The sequence below is a fragment of the Hippocampus bargibanti genome, linkage group LG13 (genome assembly GCF_051943395.1).
Source record: "Hippocampus bargibanti isolate YZ-2025 linkage group LG13, ASM5194339v1, whole genome shotgun sequence".
Classification (NCBI taxonomy): domain Eukaryota; kingdom Metazoa; phylum Chordata; class Actinopteri; order Syngnathiformes; family Syngnathidae; genus Hippocampus; species Hippocampus bargibanti.
In genome coordinates, this window is record NC_142746.1 from 8,237,013 (window position 1) to 8,259,015 (window position 22,003).

The following is a 22,003-nucleotide window of genomic DNA, read 5'->3' on the forward strand; positions in this document are numbered from 1 at the left end:
GTAACAGATTCGTTCAGGCCACTACATTTGGGACACCAACCCTAAGAATGCTTTAATTTTTCTGTGTATGTTTCATATGTCTGATGTGTTTTTCCATGCTGTAACAATGAGGCGCTCTAATGTGGCTACTCCTGCCCAAAGCCCGGGTCCATAAATTGGCAGTCAAGCTGAACTCCACCACCCAGACAAAAGCCCTCTTATGCCATTTCTTCCTGAATCACACACACTTATGGCATTCAATGGGGCGCTCTAACACAGCCATGCCACGATATTCAAAGAACATTCACAAAAATGCCAACTGGTTGAGCAAATGTACCTAATTTACGGTTCCCCTGATTGTTAAGTAGAAAATTGAGGCACGGCGGGACTTTGGTGAGTTGTTGTGTGACAAAAGTCAGCTCAGCGGGAAGTTCTATTAGCGCGTCCGCTTCGAGACGGGGAGCGGATTTAGCGCGTCAACAAGGTAGGCGAAGATAAGCAGCCGCCACATGGGCAAATAACAACGAAAGAGAAACCAAGAGCGAAGGAGCAAGCAATCGTTGCAGGAGGGAGAGATGAAAGGCAGTGAGACAAAGCAGGCAACAAACTGGGATGACGAGATAGACAGAAGAGTAAAAATTAAACTGGAAGCACATCCATTCTCAATTCATCCATCATCCTTCCTTCCTATGAATCATCTTCTTCCTCTCCTCCCTCCCCTCACCATCGTCAAGGACATTGACTCACACCTTCTTTCAAAGCGTAGCGATGATGACAATTTGTGAGCTATCGCTACAAACTGCCAAGATTAATACAGTCACTCAGGATTGCATGACTTGCACGTTTGGGAGAAAACACGAACACGAACGCACGCGCATGCTCTCTCTCTCTCTCTCTCTCTCTCTCTCTCTCTCTCTCTCTCTCTCTCTCTCTCACTCTCTCTCTCTCTCTCTCACTCTCTCTCTCTCTCTCTCTCTCTCTCTCTCTCTCTCTCTCTCTCTCTCTCTCTCTCTCTCTCTCTCTCTCTCTCTCTCTCTCTCTCTCTCTCTCTCTCTCTCTCTCTCTCTCTCTCTCTCTCTCTCTCTCTCTCTCTCTCTCTCTCTCTCTCTCTCATTTCAGATTCTAGTAGAGATATTGGCTCGGGATATTGGCCTGTTTCACACTGGTCTGTTTTTTTACAACTTGAACAGTTCCCAATCATGTTAATAGCATATCTTTGTTACGCTAATGATCAAGAATTCCTGTGCAATGTACACCATGTTCTTCAAACCCCCTGAAATGTAGTCTATTTTAATATGGGGGCTTAGGGGTGTCATCCTCATACGTTGGTTAATCAGACAGAGGGGGGGGCAGTTAACTAACTAAATATTTACCCCATTGTTTAATTTCATCTGATCGGTGGACAGGCACTCTGAGTTCCAACAATTATGAGCATTTCAAATATGTCATCTATCACTGAAGTATTGAATTCCAGAAAAAGGTTCGCACAGGTTTGGGTTCCATCTTGTCAGCACTCCATTTATTTCTTGGGTGCATTCACTATATCCCTTTTTAAAGACTTATTGATATTTTTTACACAATCTTCAAATAGTTCTACAACCCCACAGCGGCACAGTCCATCACAGCGATCAGTTTGGAGGGGTTTGTCAAAAAAAAAACACCACTGGGACCCAAAATATGAGACTGTTGACTTTTAAGAGCACACAAATGAGGTAGTGTGCATGCCTGTAGACATTTGCATGCCAACACGGCTATCAAAACGACATACAAGCTCGGCGCAGTCCTTCGGGTGGCACAGTGAGCGCCTACCTTGGGGAGGCACAGCTCCTTCCCTTAAAGGACAACCGACGCCCCGGACAAGTTGTGTCCATAATTTGTAAAATCACTTCAAATGACTTCTACTGAGCGTATTTTACAAAGATTCCGCCGCATATAGCTCTATTTTACACATTAAGACTTGCGCTGAATATTCCGGAAGTGTTGTTTTTGAGTTGGTGACGAGTCCTCACGTCACGTCACAGAAGGAATGCCGCTGACCAAGAAAGGACACATTGTAGCAGTCCTTCCATGGCGTCAATGCATTTTGCGGTACTTTGTTTGGTCTGAAGACTTCGTGTTGATCCGTGTTGATGGCGAAATTAGACGAAAAACATAAATAACGTGATGGTGAATCGTTGTGTGTTGCACGCTGACAAAACTTCCCAGGAGACAATTTCCACAGAGCTTTGTCGCCATCTTCTGCCTTATTTTTGGGTACTGTCAGTACTAAAGAGTTTGTCACTACATTTCTCTCCAGATGCATCAAAATCACTGGAATAAATTCTTTAATCGATTGCAAACATGTATGCTTTCCTCTTCAGAACTATTTGAATCATATTCATCACTGGAAGCATCTTTTGCGTATCTGAAGCCATTGGTTTGATTCTCGAGCAAGGCAAGACGTCTTGGCGAGACACCACGAATAAGGGGGCGGGACCTTCTGAAACTAGCCACTTCCGGTTGTACTTTTTTGTAGTTTCAACACACTTTAAGTCATTTTTATTGGTGTTTTGCATTTGACCAAAAATATCATACTGTGTGTTTTGGGTATTTTAGATGCTATAAAACGTTTTTCTGATGTCAGTTAGGAAACAAAAAAGTGATGTCGGTTGTCCTTTAAGTCCTGTTAGACCTCCCCCACCACACACACACGCACATCACCAACGAGAGCATAATAAAAGCCACATGTTGGATGACGCCGAACCAAAATGCATGTGCTCCCAGAGGCTTGTTGTCTTGACTGAAAAAAAAAATCAAATACAATGCAGAATTTGGGCTCAATATTTCTGCCCACTTTGATCCACTTGCTCCAAGCAACCCCCAGGCTAACTATGTTATTTTGAAAGAATTTGCTAGATAGAATTTTACTCAGTAATTGTGTGTGTGGCAAAATAAAGAAAGAAATTAACTCAGTGGCTGCGACAGATTTTCAGAAAAGAGCAAAAGGAAAGACAACATTAGCATTTTGGGCACACAGGCAGGCTCAATCTACTCAACAATGACGTGACAATGGTTTAGGCCATATCAGCAATTAGTAGTAGTGATGACTACTATAAATACGTTCATTTCCAACGTCAAACTATTTTCATTGCGCAGGACAAACAGTATTCCGGCGAGAAGCCTTTGGCTGCAGATGTTCACGGCTGCGCATTTAAATTAACGTCGCGGATACAGAAAGGTGACGAAAGGGCTGACGGGATAGCAAAGGCAGCGGTGAAAGAGAGATAAAGGCAGCCGAATGAGGAAGAGCAGTCATTTGGAGTTAGCTCGATGAGAATGTTTTGGGTGGAATAAAATGTGGCCATAATTCATAGACATGCCCATCACGTGTGACATTAAGGTAATCTACAGCAATGAAAAAAAAGCGGCAGTTATCTGCAAATGTTCGGAATTATTTTCAGCGGTCATTCCCTTTCTTCAATGAATATTCAAATTCACAGAAACAAATAGAACAAAAATGAGTAGTGGGCAAATGAGCACTTTTTTTCAAGTCCACTGCCGTCGCCGCCACTCGTCATCGTCCCTCTTCAAGGTCACACCCCTATATCAAGTAGCGGATTTGGATCACCGCGGAGGTCAAACCGATCACTATTGCATCTGCGTGAAATTTCAACACGTTAAGACGGCAGAGCTTTGAGACATATCCCATGTCGCCTGCGGGTTCAGTGGGTCAAAGCTATTTTTTTTTACTTTCTACAGAGCTGTTTCCTTTGTCATCATATGTGAAGCAGCCATCTTAATTGCTGAAGGATTTAAGGGGGGAGCACAGCAAAAAAAAAAACGTCTCAGAGTCTGTGGGGGGAAAACCCATTTGAAACATCAAAGCACCGTAAAAAAAACCTAAAGCCCCCATATCGGCATATTGTAGCGATGTGTCGAGCGAGAAGCCGCATCGAAATTGCTCATGACCGCCGAGTGAACTCTTGAGCCTCCTAAAATTCTCTCGCCATCTCCTTATGGCTTCATCCGAGATGAAGCGGGTGTTATTGGTGCAAAGGCTTACCGGTGAGAGGGTTCCGGCCCAAGACCAATACATCGGGTAGAGGCATCATCACCAGCTGCTGGAGCGTCTCCTGTTACAGAAGAAAAATACGTTGTCGGAGGTATTGTTCGTAATACACAGGTTCAAGAAATGGGGGTTGAAATATGAATGTGCAAAACACCTCCATGGATAGATTAAAATAAACTCAGTACACTTGACACGACAACACACACCTCCTCCCCTTAATTGGCATGTCAATCAAGTCAAATCAAAGGAAGCCATTAGATGACATACACATACACAAAAGATGACTATACTGTCCAGTTTACCGTCACAACCTTCCAAACCAAACACATGTGAGTCAGAACCTTCCTTTTGTCCATTCATGGCAGTTGGGAGGGAGGTTAACCCCTGGTCAGGACAATTCAAACAGGAAATGCGTGGGAATATGCGACAAGGAATAGGGAAGGTGGTACTTCCTGCCGGACACACAACAGCAAACATGGAAGTCTAACGCAAAAACCTAAATGTACCTTAATGACGTAAATCAACAGAAGTTTTTCAACCTCTTCTATTGCCTAAGACCGTTGCTTAGACAACACAGAAACACCCTTAGCCACACGTAGCAATGGTCGACCTAGCATACTGGTACTGCAGGGGTGTCAAAGTCATTTTTTGCCGTGGGCCACATTGTAGTTATGGTTTCCTCTCGAGGGCCGTTATGAATTTGGGCAAGCCATTAGAATGTTTAAATCCCTTCAAATATTACATATAGAGCACACAGCAAATTAATGAATAACTCGTTTTCAAATCTGAAGTCAAGAATAATGACTTTTATTGTGGTTGACATCCAAAAATATGAAATGTTGGCTCAGATTTTACTAATCATCATGGAATTTAACAAGTTTGATTTGCTTTCGTGGGCCGAAAAAAATGATGTGGCGGGCCGGATTTGGCCCGCGGGCCTTGACTTTGACACCTGTGTGGTACTGGGACGTCAAGTCACACAAACGCAGACCTCGTTCGTGTTTTTCGATGATCTCCTTCTTCTGCTCGGCCGTAATTTTCTTTTGTGTTCTCTTCAGCTTAACACTAGCCGGTGGTGGGTTTTTTTCCGGTCCTAAAAAAGCAAAAGTACTCCACTCGATAAAAACCATGTCTGTATTGAGTGCAGTGAAAGAAAGTGGGTGTGGAAAACTAGTCCGCCAGCCACAGTGACGATATTCGACCATGTGCTTTGGTGTTCTTCTGCCGAAAACTAGTCCCCCAGCCATTGTGGCGCTCCGTGTGTTTCCCGAAAAGTAGTTGGTATGCCAAGATTATATTCCTGCAATTTAATGTTCGTAAGGCGAAATGTTTGTAAGATACTTTAGCTTACAAACGTTTCATTCGTAAACTGAGGTATCACTGTACTTGGTATTCTCTTGTACGAGAAGAGCTCATTAGCCAGGTTGCAAATCTATCAGTTCATGAAAAGGCCACGCATTAAAATGTCTACATTCTGTTGGTTTATGGATGCTGGTGCTTGGGATGTCCAGGGGTGTGGTATTTAAATCAAGAAGACTATGTTTACTAATTTGTTTACTAATGTATCACTTAAATGTGCATATAATCTCAAATAGCTTGGCAGAGGGCTACAGAAGTTGGGCGTCGGTCATGGCGCGTCCCTTGCCGGCAGTAAAAGACAATCTTCCTGTGTTCGAGCCTTTGTTCAGTGTCGAAACAAACATCTCTGACAGTTGGTGAACGCCAGCTTGCAAAAAGTTATGCCTACTGTCAAAATGTATTTTTTTCAGTCAAAATATATCAAAGCATAACATTTGGAGCAAAGTAGTGGTGACTAAGAAACACTCAAAGTACAAACAACAGTTCAAAAGGTTTTCTGTACAATAGCCTATTAAATTACCTCAAAGAAAATGAAATGGCAGAAAATGACATTGTTTCCCAGAGCTTGGTCACCTAAGTGGGTTTTGTTTGGACCACCTATACTGTATACAGTATGGCGAGTGTTCACTTCCTATCATTGAAATACAAAAAAAAAACACTTCACTCTGTCACCATCTAAAAAAATCCTCCGTTAGGACTTGACACGGGGACGGAAATAAAACAAAATCAACAAAAAGCAGTTGATTGCATAAGAAGTGGAACTCTGTGCCCCACTTACATTCAAGCGACAGATGGACGAGGACTATCTGGCATGAGAACCGAGCGGCCCTGCACTCTTTTCGGCATCTTGGCAACCTGCGGATTGTTCTATGGCCGGACTTGAACACCATGACCACAGAGTGCTTACATGATCTTCTCAAATCTTTTTTTTTTCAAAGAGCCATGAGTGATGCAATAAATCAAACTTTAAGCCGAGTAACAGTCAGAAGTAGATTTCTTTCAATAAAACATTATTGCTAGGAACTCATGGCTGCTAGAGCGAAAACGCTGAGTCAAAGATCAGACGAGAATACTCCAACTGAACCTTTTTTTTGGGGGGGTGGGGGGGTGCCAACCACAACCTGTCAACAGTCCTACCTGTCCACTCCATTGGGAGCATGTCCTGTGATCCTGCTCGGCACCCAAATTGAGTTGTGGACATGACAAAATTCAAAACATTCCAATTTGTATTGGCCATGGAATTGATTCCAAATAATCATATAATTTAATCAGTGTTCTTTACTTATATAAGCAAAAGTGCTCTCAAGTGTTATTTGCAATTTTACTTTAGCTCGTATGTTTGCTCTCGATTTAATATGGTGAACCTCTATTTGGCTTTCTTGCCAGCATTTTAGATGTGATAGAGAGCAAGGGTGGCAAAGTCATTTTTTTGCCCCGGGCCACATTGTAGTTGCGATTTTCTCTCGGGAGCCGTTACGAATTTGGACAAGCCATTAGAATATTTAAACCCCACCATATATTACATATAGAGTGCTCAACAAATTACTGTAATGAATAACTAGTTTTCAAATTTTAAGTAAAAATAGTGACTGTTATTGTGGTTTACATAGAACCATTTGAAAATTTGGTTCAGACTTCATCAAGCGTTGTGGAATTTCCAGCCGAATAAAATGGTGTAGTGGGCCTTGACTTTGACACCTGTGATATAGAGTGATTTAATTCCAAAAAATGAACACAAGGCTGGTTAAACTTTGTAACAGCATTTTCTTTTCTGTGATATGATAATGACTGCAATATTTCTTCAAATTGCCCTCACAAATTCTACCAAAAAAGAAGAATACGTGATTACGCAAAACTCTCAAGGACACGGCGCCTGAAAGTGAACAGGAAATCAGCCATGTTGGGCTAATTCCCGGATTTTTATCCGGGGATTTACTCAAATGAGACTCACTCGGAAGCATCCAAGCATCATTGACTTCAGGCCGATATTACTACCTCGCTTTAGGATCAACATAATTTCACTTGGGATTTGCCAAAGTTGAAAATAGTTTTGCTTTATTTCACGTTCAATCATCAGAGAACACAAGACACCAATTTATTTTCCATTACATAGTCCACCTAAGTAATCGGTGCACAAAGTGCATTTTCTTTTAGAAATGCATAGCTCTGACTACTTAAGGAACACAATGAACATCCGCCGGGCATGATTTTGTATCGACGAAATGTCTCATACATCTCCTGATGCAGCAGCTTCAAAACCCATCATCCGGTGCACTTGCAACGTGAAAGGCAGGAAGGAATAAAATGCTTTAAGGATTAGCAGCGAGCTAATACGACAGCTAAAACACAGCTGCCTAATATTCCTCTTGGATTATGTGGGGCGCGGGTTTAGCGGCTCTCATGCATAAAACATGGCACTGCGGGAAGAAGAAAGAGCGAGAGAGAGAAGTGAGGGCGCCATGGCGATGCGCAGCTAATACCAAGAAGGCAAGCACGTGTGCACACAGACCTTCCTTTTTCACGCCGCAGTGCCACTCTTCCTGCTTGTGGTCTTAATTCGCTATCATTCACTCATCCCCCACCCCCTCTAATAACTACGAAAAAAAAATATTTTTACATCCTGACATTATTGTTCACTTTTGAAATGAAAATTATTTTTGAAACGTCGCCACTGTGCCATGAGTACAATATGCTGGATTAAAGGACAACCGACGCCTCCGGAACAGTTGTGTCCGTAATTTGTAAAATCACTTCAAATGACTTCTACTGAGCGTATTTTACTAAGATTCCATCGCATATAGCTATATTTTACGTTTTAAGACTCAAGGCATCTTTTTTTTGAGTTGATGATGATCCCCTACGTGACATCACATTTGGAACGCCCCCTGACAGAGAAAAGCGACACACAATGCATTTTGCGGTACTTTGTTTGGTCTGAAAACTTCGTGTTGATCTGTGTTAACGCGATGGTGTATCATTGTGTGTTGCACCAAGACAACTATTTGTTATTGGCTGACACAAATTCCAAGCAGACAAATTAGCCCATTTACAATGGAGCTTTGGCGCCGTCTTTTGCATTTTCTGGGACACTACATGCTGTCATTTACGGCTCAAATTGATATGGGAGGACTCCTTTAATCGATTACAAACATGTTTGCTTTCCTCTTCAGAACTATTTGAATCATATTCATAACTGGATGAGTAACAAGAAAGCATCTTCTCCGAATCTGAAGCCATTGTTTTGATTCTGGAGCAAAGCAAGACGTCTTGGCGTGACGTCACGAACAAGGGGGCGGGACTGTCTGAAACTGGTGATTTCCGGTTCCATTTTGAAGTCGTTTTTGGACACTTTAAGTCATTTTTATTGGTTTTTTGCATTTGACTAAAAATATCAGCCTGCGTGTTTTGGGTATTTTAGATGCTATAAAACGTTTTTCTGATGTCAGTTAGGAAACAGAAAAATGGTGTCGGTTGTCCTTTGACATCAGCTGGTGGACCTATAAACACAAAGAAAAGCACCCCAAATAAATAAATAAAACAAATAATCAAATAAACAAACACAAAATAATAAAAAATATATAAATATCTACAAAATAAAAATAAAAGAAAAGCACCCAAAGGTAGTAATAAATAAACAAAATAAAATAACAAATAACAAAATAAAACAAATTAAATAAATACACTCAATAAATACCTAAATAAATACAGAAATAAATGTAAAAAAATTCAATCAATTCACGGCAACGCGTGACATGTTGCTCAATTTCTATTCATTTTTGGGCCAGGTTTCTTGCGACCCTAAAATGACTTTCCACTGTTGCCGACAAGGCTTCTGTGCCCATTGTTCTCTCACAAAGCCTTTTTCTCTGTTGTGTAGTGCTTGCTTGTGTTACTGTACTGCATGAGAAGCGGGGTTCTTGACCTGCTCAACATGTAAAATGCTTTGAGGCAACGTTTTTGATGAATTATTAGTATGAAAATATTGATGAAGCAACTGTTTGAAAAATAACGATAACCCTGAATTGAATTATTTGATAGTGGCCACTGCTTAAGGCTACTTTTGAGGAGATATTGTGAATACATTAATGGCACTACTGTAATATAAGATGGGGGAAAGCCTATAGTCGTTACACAGTTTATAAGCAGCAAAAAATGGCGAACCCCCATATATACACAATTGTAGCTGATACAAATTGATGCCGTCTATTAAACACAAGGGAGGGAGCCGCCAAAACAAACAGAGGGGAGGGAAGGAAGCGGGCCGTGGGGGATGAAGTCTTGATTCCATCACTACCCACTCAAGGCACGACCCATCCTCTTCCCCCTTTTGCACTCCCCCACATGCCGACTATATATATTTCCATGTTATTGATCCCAGCAAGGCATCACATTCCGTCCACTGTGGCTCATCTTCCATCCCTCAGAGACCTTTAGACATATTGACGGTGAGGCGCGTTTGCTCAGGGGGGTAAGGACTGTATCACAACACAATAGACCTGGCTTGCTTGTTTGATTTACAGTTGATGTAATCGCTAACAATAAATAACGCTGCGAGCTAATCAAATATATAGTCAGGCATCACCTTGTCTGACAGCATTTCGAGCGGGGGAGCTATTTATGTGTGAGGATGCAGGGAGACCCTTTTGCCTCTGCAGATAAAAATAGTCATACAGTCCTGAGCAGTCGAAAAGGGAATCCTCATGGTGCATGTAAACATTTTTCAAAAAACAAACAGGATTTGACTGACTCATTTACTGCAATCATTTTTGATCAATCCGATTGCATGAGGCTATTCGTCATTTTAGCATCAAAATGAGATCTCTGCTTTTGATTGGAGTCCATCTGGGGGAATTCCGAATGTATCTCAATTTGGAAAAATGGCGCTGGTTGGACTAATTTTTTAATGGTGTCTTATTTGGAACCTATAAAAATACAAACCTAAGTGTTTTGATTGAATATGCGCGTGTGTGGATGCCTGCGCTATTAAATGTGTGTCCAAGGACAGGTTCTCCACTGTTTCCGTCTGACAGAGAGCCCCTGTCTGCCTTACACAAATACTGAGCTTCACCCCCTACCCACTTCCGCTAACAACCTACATTTGAACAGGGGGGCCAATTGTGCCGCTCCACGTGTGTGTGTGTGAGTAAACGTGCATATATGTGCGCCAAACCGTTAAAAGCATGAATCACACCCATTCTGCAGCCCTGCGGAGCTATGTTGCCATAGAAACAGGGGTGAAAAGACGGATAAAGGCTGTATGTGCGAATACATACAGTACAATACATGCGCAAACGCACACACACACACACACACACACACACACACCTCTCTGGGGTACTTCTCTCTGTAAAGTCCATCATCACCACCAACAAAGGGAAGAAGGGAACTTCCTCTTTTGGTCTAAATCAACACAAACACACACTTCCACACTTGACATCTGATCTAATGATCGCTACACAAAATGTAGCATTACTTTTGGACGCGTAAGAGAAATCCAAGATGGGTCTGGGGCTTATTATGAAAGAAAATATAGATGACATTTGATTGTGTGCTTTCAAATATTCAGATTTCTGGAGTGTGTACCCACCCAGCAGAAGGAAACAATCGAGTCAATTTTTAATCAGCTGCCTATTTCTGAAAATGGATCTGAAATAGATAAAATGATGCCCTCACAATTGACGGATTAATGAAATAATGTTAGGGGGCCATATAAAATGACATCATGGGCCAGATTTGGATGAATGACACTATCAAAGCTGTCAAAGCTGCATGCAATCTAATCAGAGGTGAACAGTTATGAATTATGATAGCTTGTGATACTAATTGCTCTGTGTAGAAATATAATAAATGAAGTGTTGCCCTCTGAGTGAAACTGCTTTTCCCATCTCAACATGCGTTTTGTTTTTGTTCTTATTTTTTTAACACATCAATGCTTCACTTGTACCATTTGGTATTGAATATACTGTTGCAGATTTTTACAGGCACTTGCTTTTAGGGATCCACTTTGCAAGTGGAAGTCGCTTGGGTTGTTGCAACACCCTCGCTTTGCCTTTATGGTCATTGGTTGGCTTTTGTCACAATCATTTAATAAAATGGTGCCTTTTTTCCCTCTGCTTTGAGAAGACATCTGACTCCATGTTACGTTTGGGTGCACGAATGAATAAGGTCGACGGATGTGGTGGGCGCGTCCACTGAAGAGAGCGGCAGACGTGGGAGGGGGAAGTCCTGAGTGGTCCAGCTGGAGCGGAGATGTTCTCCATGAAGAGGCAGGAAAAACCAGCCGTCAGCAGGGCATTTCTTTTGTGCTTTGGTGGTATCTATCACCCAGAGAGCTTTTGATTATGCTCTTCCTACACCCCCCCCCCCCACCAAGGCTTAGACAAGCTGCTGCTCACCAAAGTGGGGGAGGGAGGGCCTGGTGGACTTGGGAAATCCTGATACCATTCGCCCGTTCCTCGACTAACGTTAACTAACTAACGTGCCTCTCCTCTGTCATTGTAAACTTTCTGCTCTTTCCCTGTTATCTATTCCCAGAAATTGTGCAATTATGCAAATCTGGAGTCTAATCAAGGCCCATTTGGCTTTCGGCACAAAGCGGAACAAAATGATTGCAAGCTATTGCTAACCAAAACGAATACAATCGTGAAGTCAATTACGGGATCTATGTGTTGGAAAATAACTTGTCACAAAAAAAAAAATCTAAAATAATACCCCCCTACACACCCTTCATAAACGTGAAGTGAGCGTCTGAGGCGCCGCACTGCTTGCCGCCTCATCACTGGCAACATTGGTGCGGACCATGCAAGCGCGCATGACAGACAACGCGCACATTTGCCCCGCGGTGGGCAAACACATGCCCTAATAAACCGATTTACTTGTGACTTGCCGAAATAATCCAGTCAGCGTGGGGGGGACACGGGGACGGGGGGATTCCAGGCTTGACTGGAATTATGTATTCATGTGACTGAGTCCATGTAAAAATAACTGCCGGCGACTAAAAACAGCATTAACAAAGCTTTAATTTAGTGTCAACCATGCATGTGGCGCAGAGCTCCAGTGCGGTGCATCAAGGAAATGTGAAGGAGCCCCCCTCAACCCCACCCAAGTAAGAACAGAGCATCTTTGAGAGGTCAGTCAGCTACGGACGACCTTGTTATTGAATGTGTCAGCTAGCTCTTAACTCATTCACCACGTGGAAAAATGTGTCCACTCAAGTGCCAGGGTTTTTGTCATTTTCACTCAAGTTGCAGGACCAACAGAATATTGAGTTTTTGCACTACATAAACATTCAATTCAGCGTAAGAAGCCAAAGACTCTCTTCTTTCATCAGAAAAAGTTAATTCCGAAGTAGTGGGTCAGGAGTTATCTGAGCGTGAAATGGGGGCGGCTGTACAAAATACAATACATACATATTGATTCATATAGCACTTTAACAACAGCTGAAGCCGGAACAAAACGCTAACATAGACAAAAGGCAAATCCTTTTACGTCCTCGTGGAAAGGAAAAACTTTGCCAGAAGTCTGACCAGTGCTTTATCGGAACCCCCACAAGAAAAACCAAAACCTGAATAAATTCGGGAATGGAACATCTACTAAGGCTTTTAGGTAACGCAAAACAAATGTAAAAAATATTAAAACCACACATCCAAACAACTTGCAACACCGCAAGATAGAAAGTAGCTACATGTGTCATTGGAATGTGATTTTGAAGACATGTAGGGATCAGGGAAGTCACAAAAAAAACAGACGGGAATGTAGTTCAGCTGGCCAGAGCTGCATCATCGCACGATCCCCGGAGGAAGGCCTCTAAATTAAAACGTGGCCCATCTCATATTCCACCCCAACAGCGAAAAAGAAATGGAACCTTCGCCTGGCAGCTCAGAAAAATCATTCAGACAAAATGTTTGGATTGGTCCTCCATCCGTGGAAACTGGAAAGTGCAGAAATTTGCGGTGTGCTCGGGTTCGCGTTTATGGGAGCGAAGGGGCAGAGCGGCGGCATTCAGGAAACGGGGGAGGGTCACGACAAAGCAAGTCTCCGAAGGTCTACAACGGTCTGCCTCTGTCGGTTCCGACGACGTTAATGAATTAGGTTTGCTCCCGACACCAGTACAAAGCCTCAAATTCAATAAAGCGTGCATTCCTGGAGATTGGCTTGAACGACGAGGCGCTCGCTATCAAAGCGCAATGCCTACATTGAAAAACGAGATCATAAAGCGGAGACGGCAGTCGAGTATACGAAGTCAGCAGCGGATACGAGTGGGCTCTGATTGCTGGGCAGTTCGTTACATTGCGAACCTGTTAAGACCATTAGCTTGGAGAGCACATGAGGTCCGTCTGCAGCCGTGCGGCTCGGGAAATAAGGGGGTGGGGGTTAAAAATCAGCACAGGAAAGCAAAACTTGGCTTATTCATCCAGAAAAAAAATCTGTGGGAAGGTTTGGTTTGTGCTTCAATGCAATCCGTGTGGTACACTCCAAGAATCTATGGAAGGACACATCGGGGGCAGAATTTGAACCTGTCGGTGGTCTCTGTGATGTTGAGCTTGCAGACACAAGTAAGTGGTTAAAACTCAGTGAGCCGCAAGATGAGCACAGAGGATTAAACCAAGCGGTGCAGACAGACGACGCTTTTTTTTGTTTGCTTGTGCCCCGTCAAGCAACAAGCACTCAATGAGATTAACCATGCGGAGGTGTTCCACCCCATTGAAGAAAAGACAAAAATATATTAATCACTTTTTTGATTCACCACAAGAGAAACTGAAGGCAGTAATAAGGCGTTAATGTCAATTTTAACCTTTGGCAGAGGATGATTAAACCGCGGTGAGCTACGACAAGTTAGCCATTTCATTCAACAGATTTGATTCAGAAGACACATGCCTGAAATATTTTTGGAAAAAAAAATTGGGATCTCAAAATAATTTGGAGAAAATATACTGTCCACTAAAATCCTTGAAATGTATTTTTTGGCCTTGTTTAAAAATGGAAACTTTTGAACAAATATTATATTTATGTTAAAAATTGTTAAAGATGTCTCTTTTTTACTGGAAATATCAAAACAAGGGGCTAAAAGATGGCAGAAATGCCTAATTCACAGGAGTCCAAGTCAAGGCCCGGGGGCCAAATCTGACCCACCATATCATTTTATTCGCCCCATGAAAGCAAATCAAGCATGTCAAGTTCTATGATGCTTGCTCAGGTCTGAACCAAAAGTTCAAATTGTTCCATGTAAACCACAATAACAGTCATTATTCTTGACTTCAGATTCGAAAACTAGTCCATCAATTTGAAATGAGTTTAACACCCTCGGTCTAATTTATCCAGTTTTTTTGTCCATCTTTACTAATCACTGCTAGTTTTCATCTTCATCGTGAACAGACTAACACACACACACACACACACACACACCGCTCATCCAACCCCCCCCCCCCTAATTTATGATACACAAAAAATGTAACAAAACAGGAAGCGGGTTGTGCCTGCATGCTCATCTTTATCTAAAAGCATGCATTTCACGCTCCACGAGTTAGTGACCTTTCCGCAGCCCCCCCCCCCTGAGGATATGGGTCATGGTCTCCAGTGTGGGAACGATGTAACATCCTGGCTATCATATCATCGTTCAAAAATTTAATTTTCAATAAAGCTCAGGGAAAAAATTGTGGCGTTTTCGGCCATTGCTTGACACTGAACTATGACAACAATTTTTTCTCTTGTTCTACCTGATAGTAGGCTTTGATCTGCCTGATGAGAATGGAAAGATTTTGGATTCGCAGCATGGGATCGTTGTTCACCTTCTTGTTCGGCCTCTGCACCGTGGCCTTGGGATTTCTGGTGAGAAAACAGAGAAAACGATGTCAGCCAAATGAACAACCATGTTGAAATCGTGATGAGATATCGTAACCTCTTTTCAAAGTGTGTATGGATTTTAAAAGGTGGTGCCTGGCCTGGTGAGAGATATGGGTGTCAATGAACGATGACGGTAGAGTTAGCGCTCCATTAAAGGACAACCGACACCATTTTTTTTTGTTTCCTAACTGACATCAGAAAAACTTTTTATAGCATCTAAAATAACCAAAACACGCAGGCTGATATTTTTAGTCAAATGCAAAACACCAATAAAAATGACTTAGTGTCTAAAATCTGCCACAAATCAGCTCGAAACTGGGGATTTTCAGAAAGTCCCACCCCCATTACGTGACGTCACGCCGAGTCGTCTTGCCTTGCTCAAGAAAGAAAACAATGGGCTCACAGAGTTCAGATTCGGAGAAGATGCTGTCTTGCTACTCATCCAGTTATGAATATGATTCAAATAGTTCTGAAGAGGAAAGCATAAATGTTTGCAATCGATTAAAGGAGTCCACCCATATCAATTTGAGCCGTCAATGACAGCAATGTAGCACCCAGAAAATGCAGAAGATGGCGCCCAAGCTCCGTTGGAAATGGGCTGATTTGTCTGCTGGGAATTTGTGTCAGCGAATATCAAATAGTTGTCTTGGTGCAACACACAACTATTCACTATTGCGTTATTTATGTGTTTTCCTTTTAATTTCGCCATCAACACGGATCAACACGAAGTCTTCATACCAAACAAAGTACCGCAAAATGCATTGTGTGTCACTTTCTCGGTCAGGGGCGTTTCAAACGTGACGGACGTCATCAACTCGAAAACAAGACTTCCTGAATATTCAGCGCGAGTCTTAAAACATAAAATATAGCTATATGCGGTGGAATGTATGTAAAATGCGCTCAGTAGAAGTCATTTGAAGTGAATTTACAAATTATGGACACAACTTGTCCGGAGGCATCAGTTGTCCTTTAAATGGCAGACCCCGTTAAATGCCTTTTTTTCAGCATTTACTTTCAGTTATGTCCAAAGCACTTATTTGCATACCTGCAGAAATTACTGTATTTCCTGTTGTATAAGGCGCAACAAAGTATAAGGCGCAACCCAATGAATGGTGGATTTTCAAACTTTTTCCACATATAAGGTGCACCGGACTATAAGGCGCACCTTCGACAAGTGAAAGAAAAATGTAATATAAGCGCACCACATTTTAAGGCGCTGTAAGGGCTAGCGTTACGCACTATTTCTTCTACAGGGGGAAATGGAGTCGGTGGCTGCTGGCAGGAGTTGCGAGACCTGTTGCGGCTCAATATTACTTCACATATAAGGTGCACAGACGTATAAGGCGCAGGGTCATCGTTTGAAGAAAATGAAGGCTTTTGAGTGAGCCTTATACACCAGAATATACGGTAGCTGAAATACACCAGCCTCCACTTCAGATCAAAGCTCTTCCTAAAACAGTCTTCCCTATCTATCATTCTATCATTGCTGACTCATAATGTGACAATCATTTCAATTTCACTCTTTCTCCCTAAAAATGGCTTTCCTCTGCCTCCTGTTAGCATGTGCATCGCACATGGCAGAAAAGCACATGCAGGCATGAGCACGCATGACAACACGCATGCACGAGTCACCACATGCATGCATTCATTGAAGAGCTGCTGTATCCCCCCCCCACACACACATACACTTGCAACACTTTGACCCCCTCATATATAGGTCACCAATGTAGACTAAGGCACATTTTCACAAACAAGAGGATCGTCTTTAATATTAAGACAGATCCACAAGTGAAGGCTCCTGCCGCTATGCTCTCAGACTTAAAAGTTAAACATAAAAAATAATAAAATAAAACAAAAAATATAAAAGTTGTCTCAACCTGGAGGTGACTGCAGATGCGTTAATTACTCTTTTAGTTGGCCCGCCGTGCCCGATGCTATTAATGCTAATCGGAGACACAGGACCCTTTTTAATGGTTGAATTTGCAGTCACATGACCCCCCCCCCCAACACACACACACACACACACGCAAGGACGCGGGGCCCCATCATGAGTACATAGTGGGGGGTCGATTTAAACACTTCATTAAAAAAAGGAGGCCGTAATCCTGTCAGAGCGAGGAAGGTGACGGGCTGGGTGTGTGGAGTGAGAGAAGGGGGGGGGGGGTAAAGGGATGGTGGCATTTACACATTCCATGACAGCTAAAGCTCATGTGAAAAGAAAAAGAAAAAAAGTCACTCGTTTGAATCAAACAGTACATATAATACATTTTAAAATCGGGTAATATGGCAATGGTGGGGATCGATGAAAAGGTTTCTTCAGCCGTCATCTGTACTTCTTTGAAGGTGTCGGACGTTTCTGTCTGTCTGACTAACAACTGGTCTGAATGCCCCACTTCCACCGGTATCACCTCATCAGTATTCCTAATCCTATTTTGCCCTAGTAAATTGTTGTACGAACGATCCAAATTAAACCTCACCCCACCATATCGGTTTAAAGAAGGATTCAGTTGTTTTATGAAAATCGCTACTTTTACTCCCCTTTCAAACCATCGATGTTCTTTCGCTAAGATTTTAACCTCATTGTCTTCAAATGAGTGGTTGCTAGCTTTTAGGTGCATATGTACTGCAGATTGAGGCCCACTAGTATGTACGACTGAAAGCCTACACAGACGTAATGGTGGGGGATGTAATACTTCCTCCACCCCATAACGTTCGTTTGTCAGGAAGAGCGGTAAAGTTCTTGGGTAAAAACAAGCAAGCAGAATGCAAAATATGCTATATTTCTCCACTGCGAGACTAATAAAGGCAAATCCAATCCAATCCAATGCTCTCATTCTATGTCCTTTATGAAACCGTTAAAGACCCTTAAAAAAGATACCTGGGAATGATTTCAAATCACACACACACAACACACACACACACACACACACACACACACACACACACACACAAATAAATTGTACATTTCTCTGCGAGGACGACCAAATGCCATCCAAGTTGCTGATGCTTCACGAATTGAACCCCAGGGGGGAGCACCAGGCGACAAAATAAGGATTTAGTTCTTTAGGAGGCGGTGGAAGTATCCCAGATATTAACACCACCTGCCCCCCATTGCTGTTTCTGCTGATAAAGTAAACTTAAGGCTTTGGGCAGACAAATAGATTAAGGAGAGACGTCTCAAGACAGACAGACAGATAGTCAATAAGCCACACCATCCGTGGCTCTTGTGGAGATGGCCGCCGAGACGGCAACGCAGCAGCCATTCGGGGCTTTTTCCGCTTTCTGATTGGCTGAGCGCTTGGCACAGAGGTGTTAACCTATATATGACAGGCTGCATTACAGTCAGCACGATCAGCCACGCACACACGCGCAGAAAGGGAAAAGACAAGCTCCGTTTGGCCACGTGTCGGGCGAGAGTCGATCCAAACATAGCAGCAGTGCGTGTACCATCCCCACACCACCAATACACAAACACATCTCGAAGGAAAGCTAAACAACCAAGAGGAATCAAGGGGATGAGTGTTTGATTATTAGCAGCAGTAAAAAGGTTTGAAAAAAATGCAGGATTGTTGGAGGTGTGTTAAATCAGTGATATTTGGCTAAAATCAAAAAGTTGTTATATTCACTCATTTACAGTAAAGTCTCGTTATATCGATATCGGATATATCAATAGTCCCGGTTATATCGATACTATTTTTATGCACGCACGGAGAAAATTACATGCAAACAGGCTCGCATATATCGATAGTCCCGGTTATATCGATATTTTTTCGGACTCCCTTGAATATCAATATAACGAGACTTTACTGTAATTTATTCGGGAATTGAAAATATGACGTAGAGCGCCATTCCCGAATGTTTTCGGGTTTTGTTTTTTCTTGTTTGGGTACCGATAAAGCGCTGGCCATGGCTTCTGGCAATGTTTTTCTTTTCACAAGGTGCAGCATTTCCCTTTTTTGAATGTTAGCGCTTTGTTCCAGCTTCAGCTGTTGTTAAAGCACTATATAAACCAATATATTTATTTAATTTAATGTATAAATTCTATTTTGGACAGCTGCCCTACAATGCCACGCTCGTAACTGCAGACCCATGTAGTTTAGGAATTAACTTTTTATTTTGATGAAAGAAGATAGTCCAAGGTTTCTTCCGCTGCATTGAATGTTTATATAGTCCTAAAACTTAATATTCTATGGGTCCTGGAATTCGAGTGGCAATGACAAAAAGGAGTGGACACATTTTTGAATGTCTAGAAGTGAATGAGTAAAAAAACAAAAACAAAAAAACACACAAAATGACTACACTAAACGATATTATAAATTGTGATAAAGTAGAGGTGTCAAAGTCATTTTTTGCCACAGGCCACATTTTAGTTCCGGTTTCCTCTAGAGGGCCAGTTGAATTTTAGAAAGCCATTATAATGTTTAATCCCCTCCACATATGACATATCGAGCACACAACAAATTGATAAATGACTAGTTTTAAAATCAGAAGTCAATAATAATTTTAACTGTTATTGTGGTTTACATACGATAATTCAAAAATTTGGTTTGGACTCTAGCAAGCATCATGGCACTTAACATGCTTCATTTGCTTTCGTGGGCCGAATAAAATGATGTGGCGAGACAGATTTGGCCCCGGCGCCTTGACTTTGACACCTTTGTCAAAAAGTATGTGTGATCATGACATCACGAGTTAATTTGTGCAACTACCCTTTCCTTTAGGGTTAAAAAAAAGAAATAAATAAAGTCAAGGTATCCATCTTGCTACCGTTGAAGGACAATGAAGTACTTTGGCATATTTGAGGAGCAATGAGGTCCTCCATGGTGACAGTCGCGCCACATAAAAGCACCATGCGACACTTGGTATGCTGTGAATTTCCTTGTCGTTTGCCTTTGAATGGATCTCACCCTCCTTCCCAACAAATCTGTTTGATTTCCATTCCACTCTCCTACCGCGGCATCCGTAGGCAACCCGTTCTTTACATTCCAAAGCGAGACGCAAGTTAAACCAATGAAGCCGACAACAGATGAGAAAGTCAGCATCAACCATAATTGCCTCATCTTTCCGATAGAGCGAATGGGAGGGTTGTGTCGTGGCTATAAAGGGAGCTTTTATTTCTTCATCGTAAAAGAAAACAAGGTGCTAATTAAATTTGTTTTGCGCTTCATTCCCGAATCTAATGGGTTTTTAAATGCAACTCCTGATGCAGTTGCTAGCCGGCAAACGTCTTCCCGACGATGCCACATGGAAGTGTCGACTTTGCATTCACGCGGCATGTCATCACATAAAGACGGCCGCAACCGCCCAGTGAGCTAATGTAACACGGGTCGTTCTTCCACAGAGGACAAAGAATATATGCATGTTATTATATCATCTTACAAAACACTAAGTTAAAGTATCTGTTGCCAAACGTGTTGTAACACCATAAAATTGAAACAGGTTTTGTTACAGTTTATAGCATTTCCCATTGTGTGTTAGCATTAAGCTAGCGGAGCTTTGTTTCAGACGAAGTGATCCAGCTGTTTTCAACTCAAAATAGGTTATTCTCTTGTTTTGTTTAATTTGACAATAAATGTCAACTAGAAGTGTCTGAAGTTGTAACTTTTTTTTTAGTTTTCATGTGTTTGTGGTACTTTCAAGCCTTTTATTGCTATACATTTTATTGCTTAACGCCAGGCACAAAGATGGCTCCCATATATGTTTGAGCAAAGTCAGAGTCTGCACTTCCTAACAGACTTCCAAGATTAGCCCACTATGTGTGTTTTTGCCAGCGAGGGGTGCGGGTGGGGGGCATCTCAGCAGCAGCATCTCTGCATCCCTGTTTCCCTCCCGCAGCTGGAATTTCAACTATGTCAGCTGGAGATCACCAAACAGAAGCTCAAAAGAAAACAGGAGTCAAAGACAACGGGAAACGGCAGAGGGGAGATGAGGCGCGAAGGAAGAAAAGTGGGAAAGAAAGTCGCAAGTGCTGACAGGAGGTAAAAATAAGCCGAGTGTGAAGCAAGTCACTGATGCTACGCTAGGAATGAAAACGGCCGTGTATTATGGTGTTAGCTTAAGCACAATGTCGCCTTTGTTTTTTATGGAGTCAAGCGTCAACTATATTAGCGATGATCAAAGGGCTACATTGTGTGCATTAAGACACACATTTAGTGACAACGCCACAGTGCGAAGCTTGTTCTGTGATGCCAAACTCAAGAGGGTGGGAGAAATGAGTAAAATATCTCACCATCCTAAGCATTCGTACCCAGAGGTGTTAACATCCCGCAAATTCATTTTAAGGCACCAAAGGTGACGTTGTTTTACACGTGTTAAAAAAATCCCCTTGTAAATTTGAGATTTTGTTTTTTAACGTACAAAATTAATTGGTTCTGGAAGAAATTTCTAAACTGGAAAATTTTGTCAATAGAGACGCATTTTCCATGGAAATCTGTTCCAAGCCCTTCCAAAATTCTAAAAAATGTTTTGAAAATCAATATGCTTTTTTATACTTGCACTATGTACAGTTTTTATGCAACATTTGTGTTAGTTTTTTATTACGCTTAGAATGTTGTTATATTTTCACCCCCACCCACCCACTTTCAAATTGCTGCTGGGGACTGCCAATTTCCCCATTGTGGGACTATTAAAGGCTTTGTGATTCTGAAAAGCATAAAAATGCATCAAAAGATGTAACAAATACATGTTATTGGGCAAAAAGTGAGAGTTATGCAACATGTACATATAAAAATATTTTTAAAATGTATATTGGAACAACAGCAATTTATTTTGTAT

General features: G+C 42.0%; 1 protein-coding gene across 1 annotated transcript in view; it reads right to left on the reverse strand.

Annotated features, from left to right (window-relative positions):
• The window catches only part of ccdc88ab (coiled-coil and HOOK domain protein 88ab), a 56,349-nt gene that overhangs the window by 30,662 nt on the left and 3,684 nt on the right, over positions 1-22,003 (reverse strand). The window contains 2 exon segments of the mRNA XM_089012188.1: positions 4,022-4,091; positions 15,103-15,211. Coding sequence (XP_088868314.1) covers positions 4,022-4,091; positions 15,103-15,211 — 179 coding nt within the window.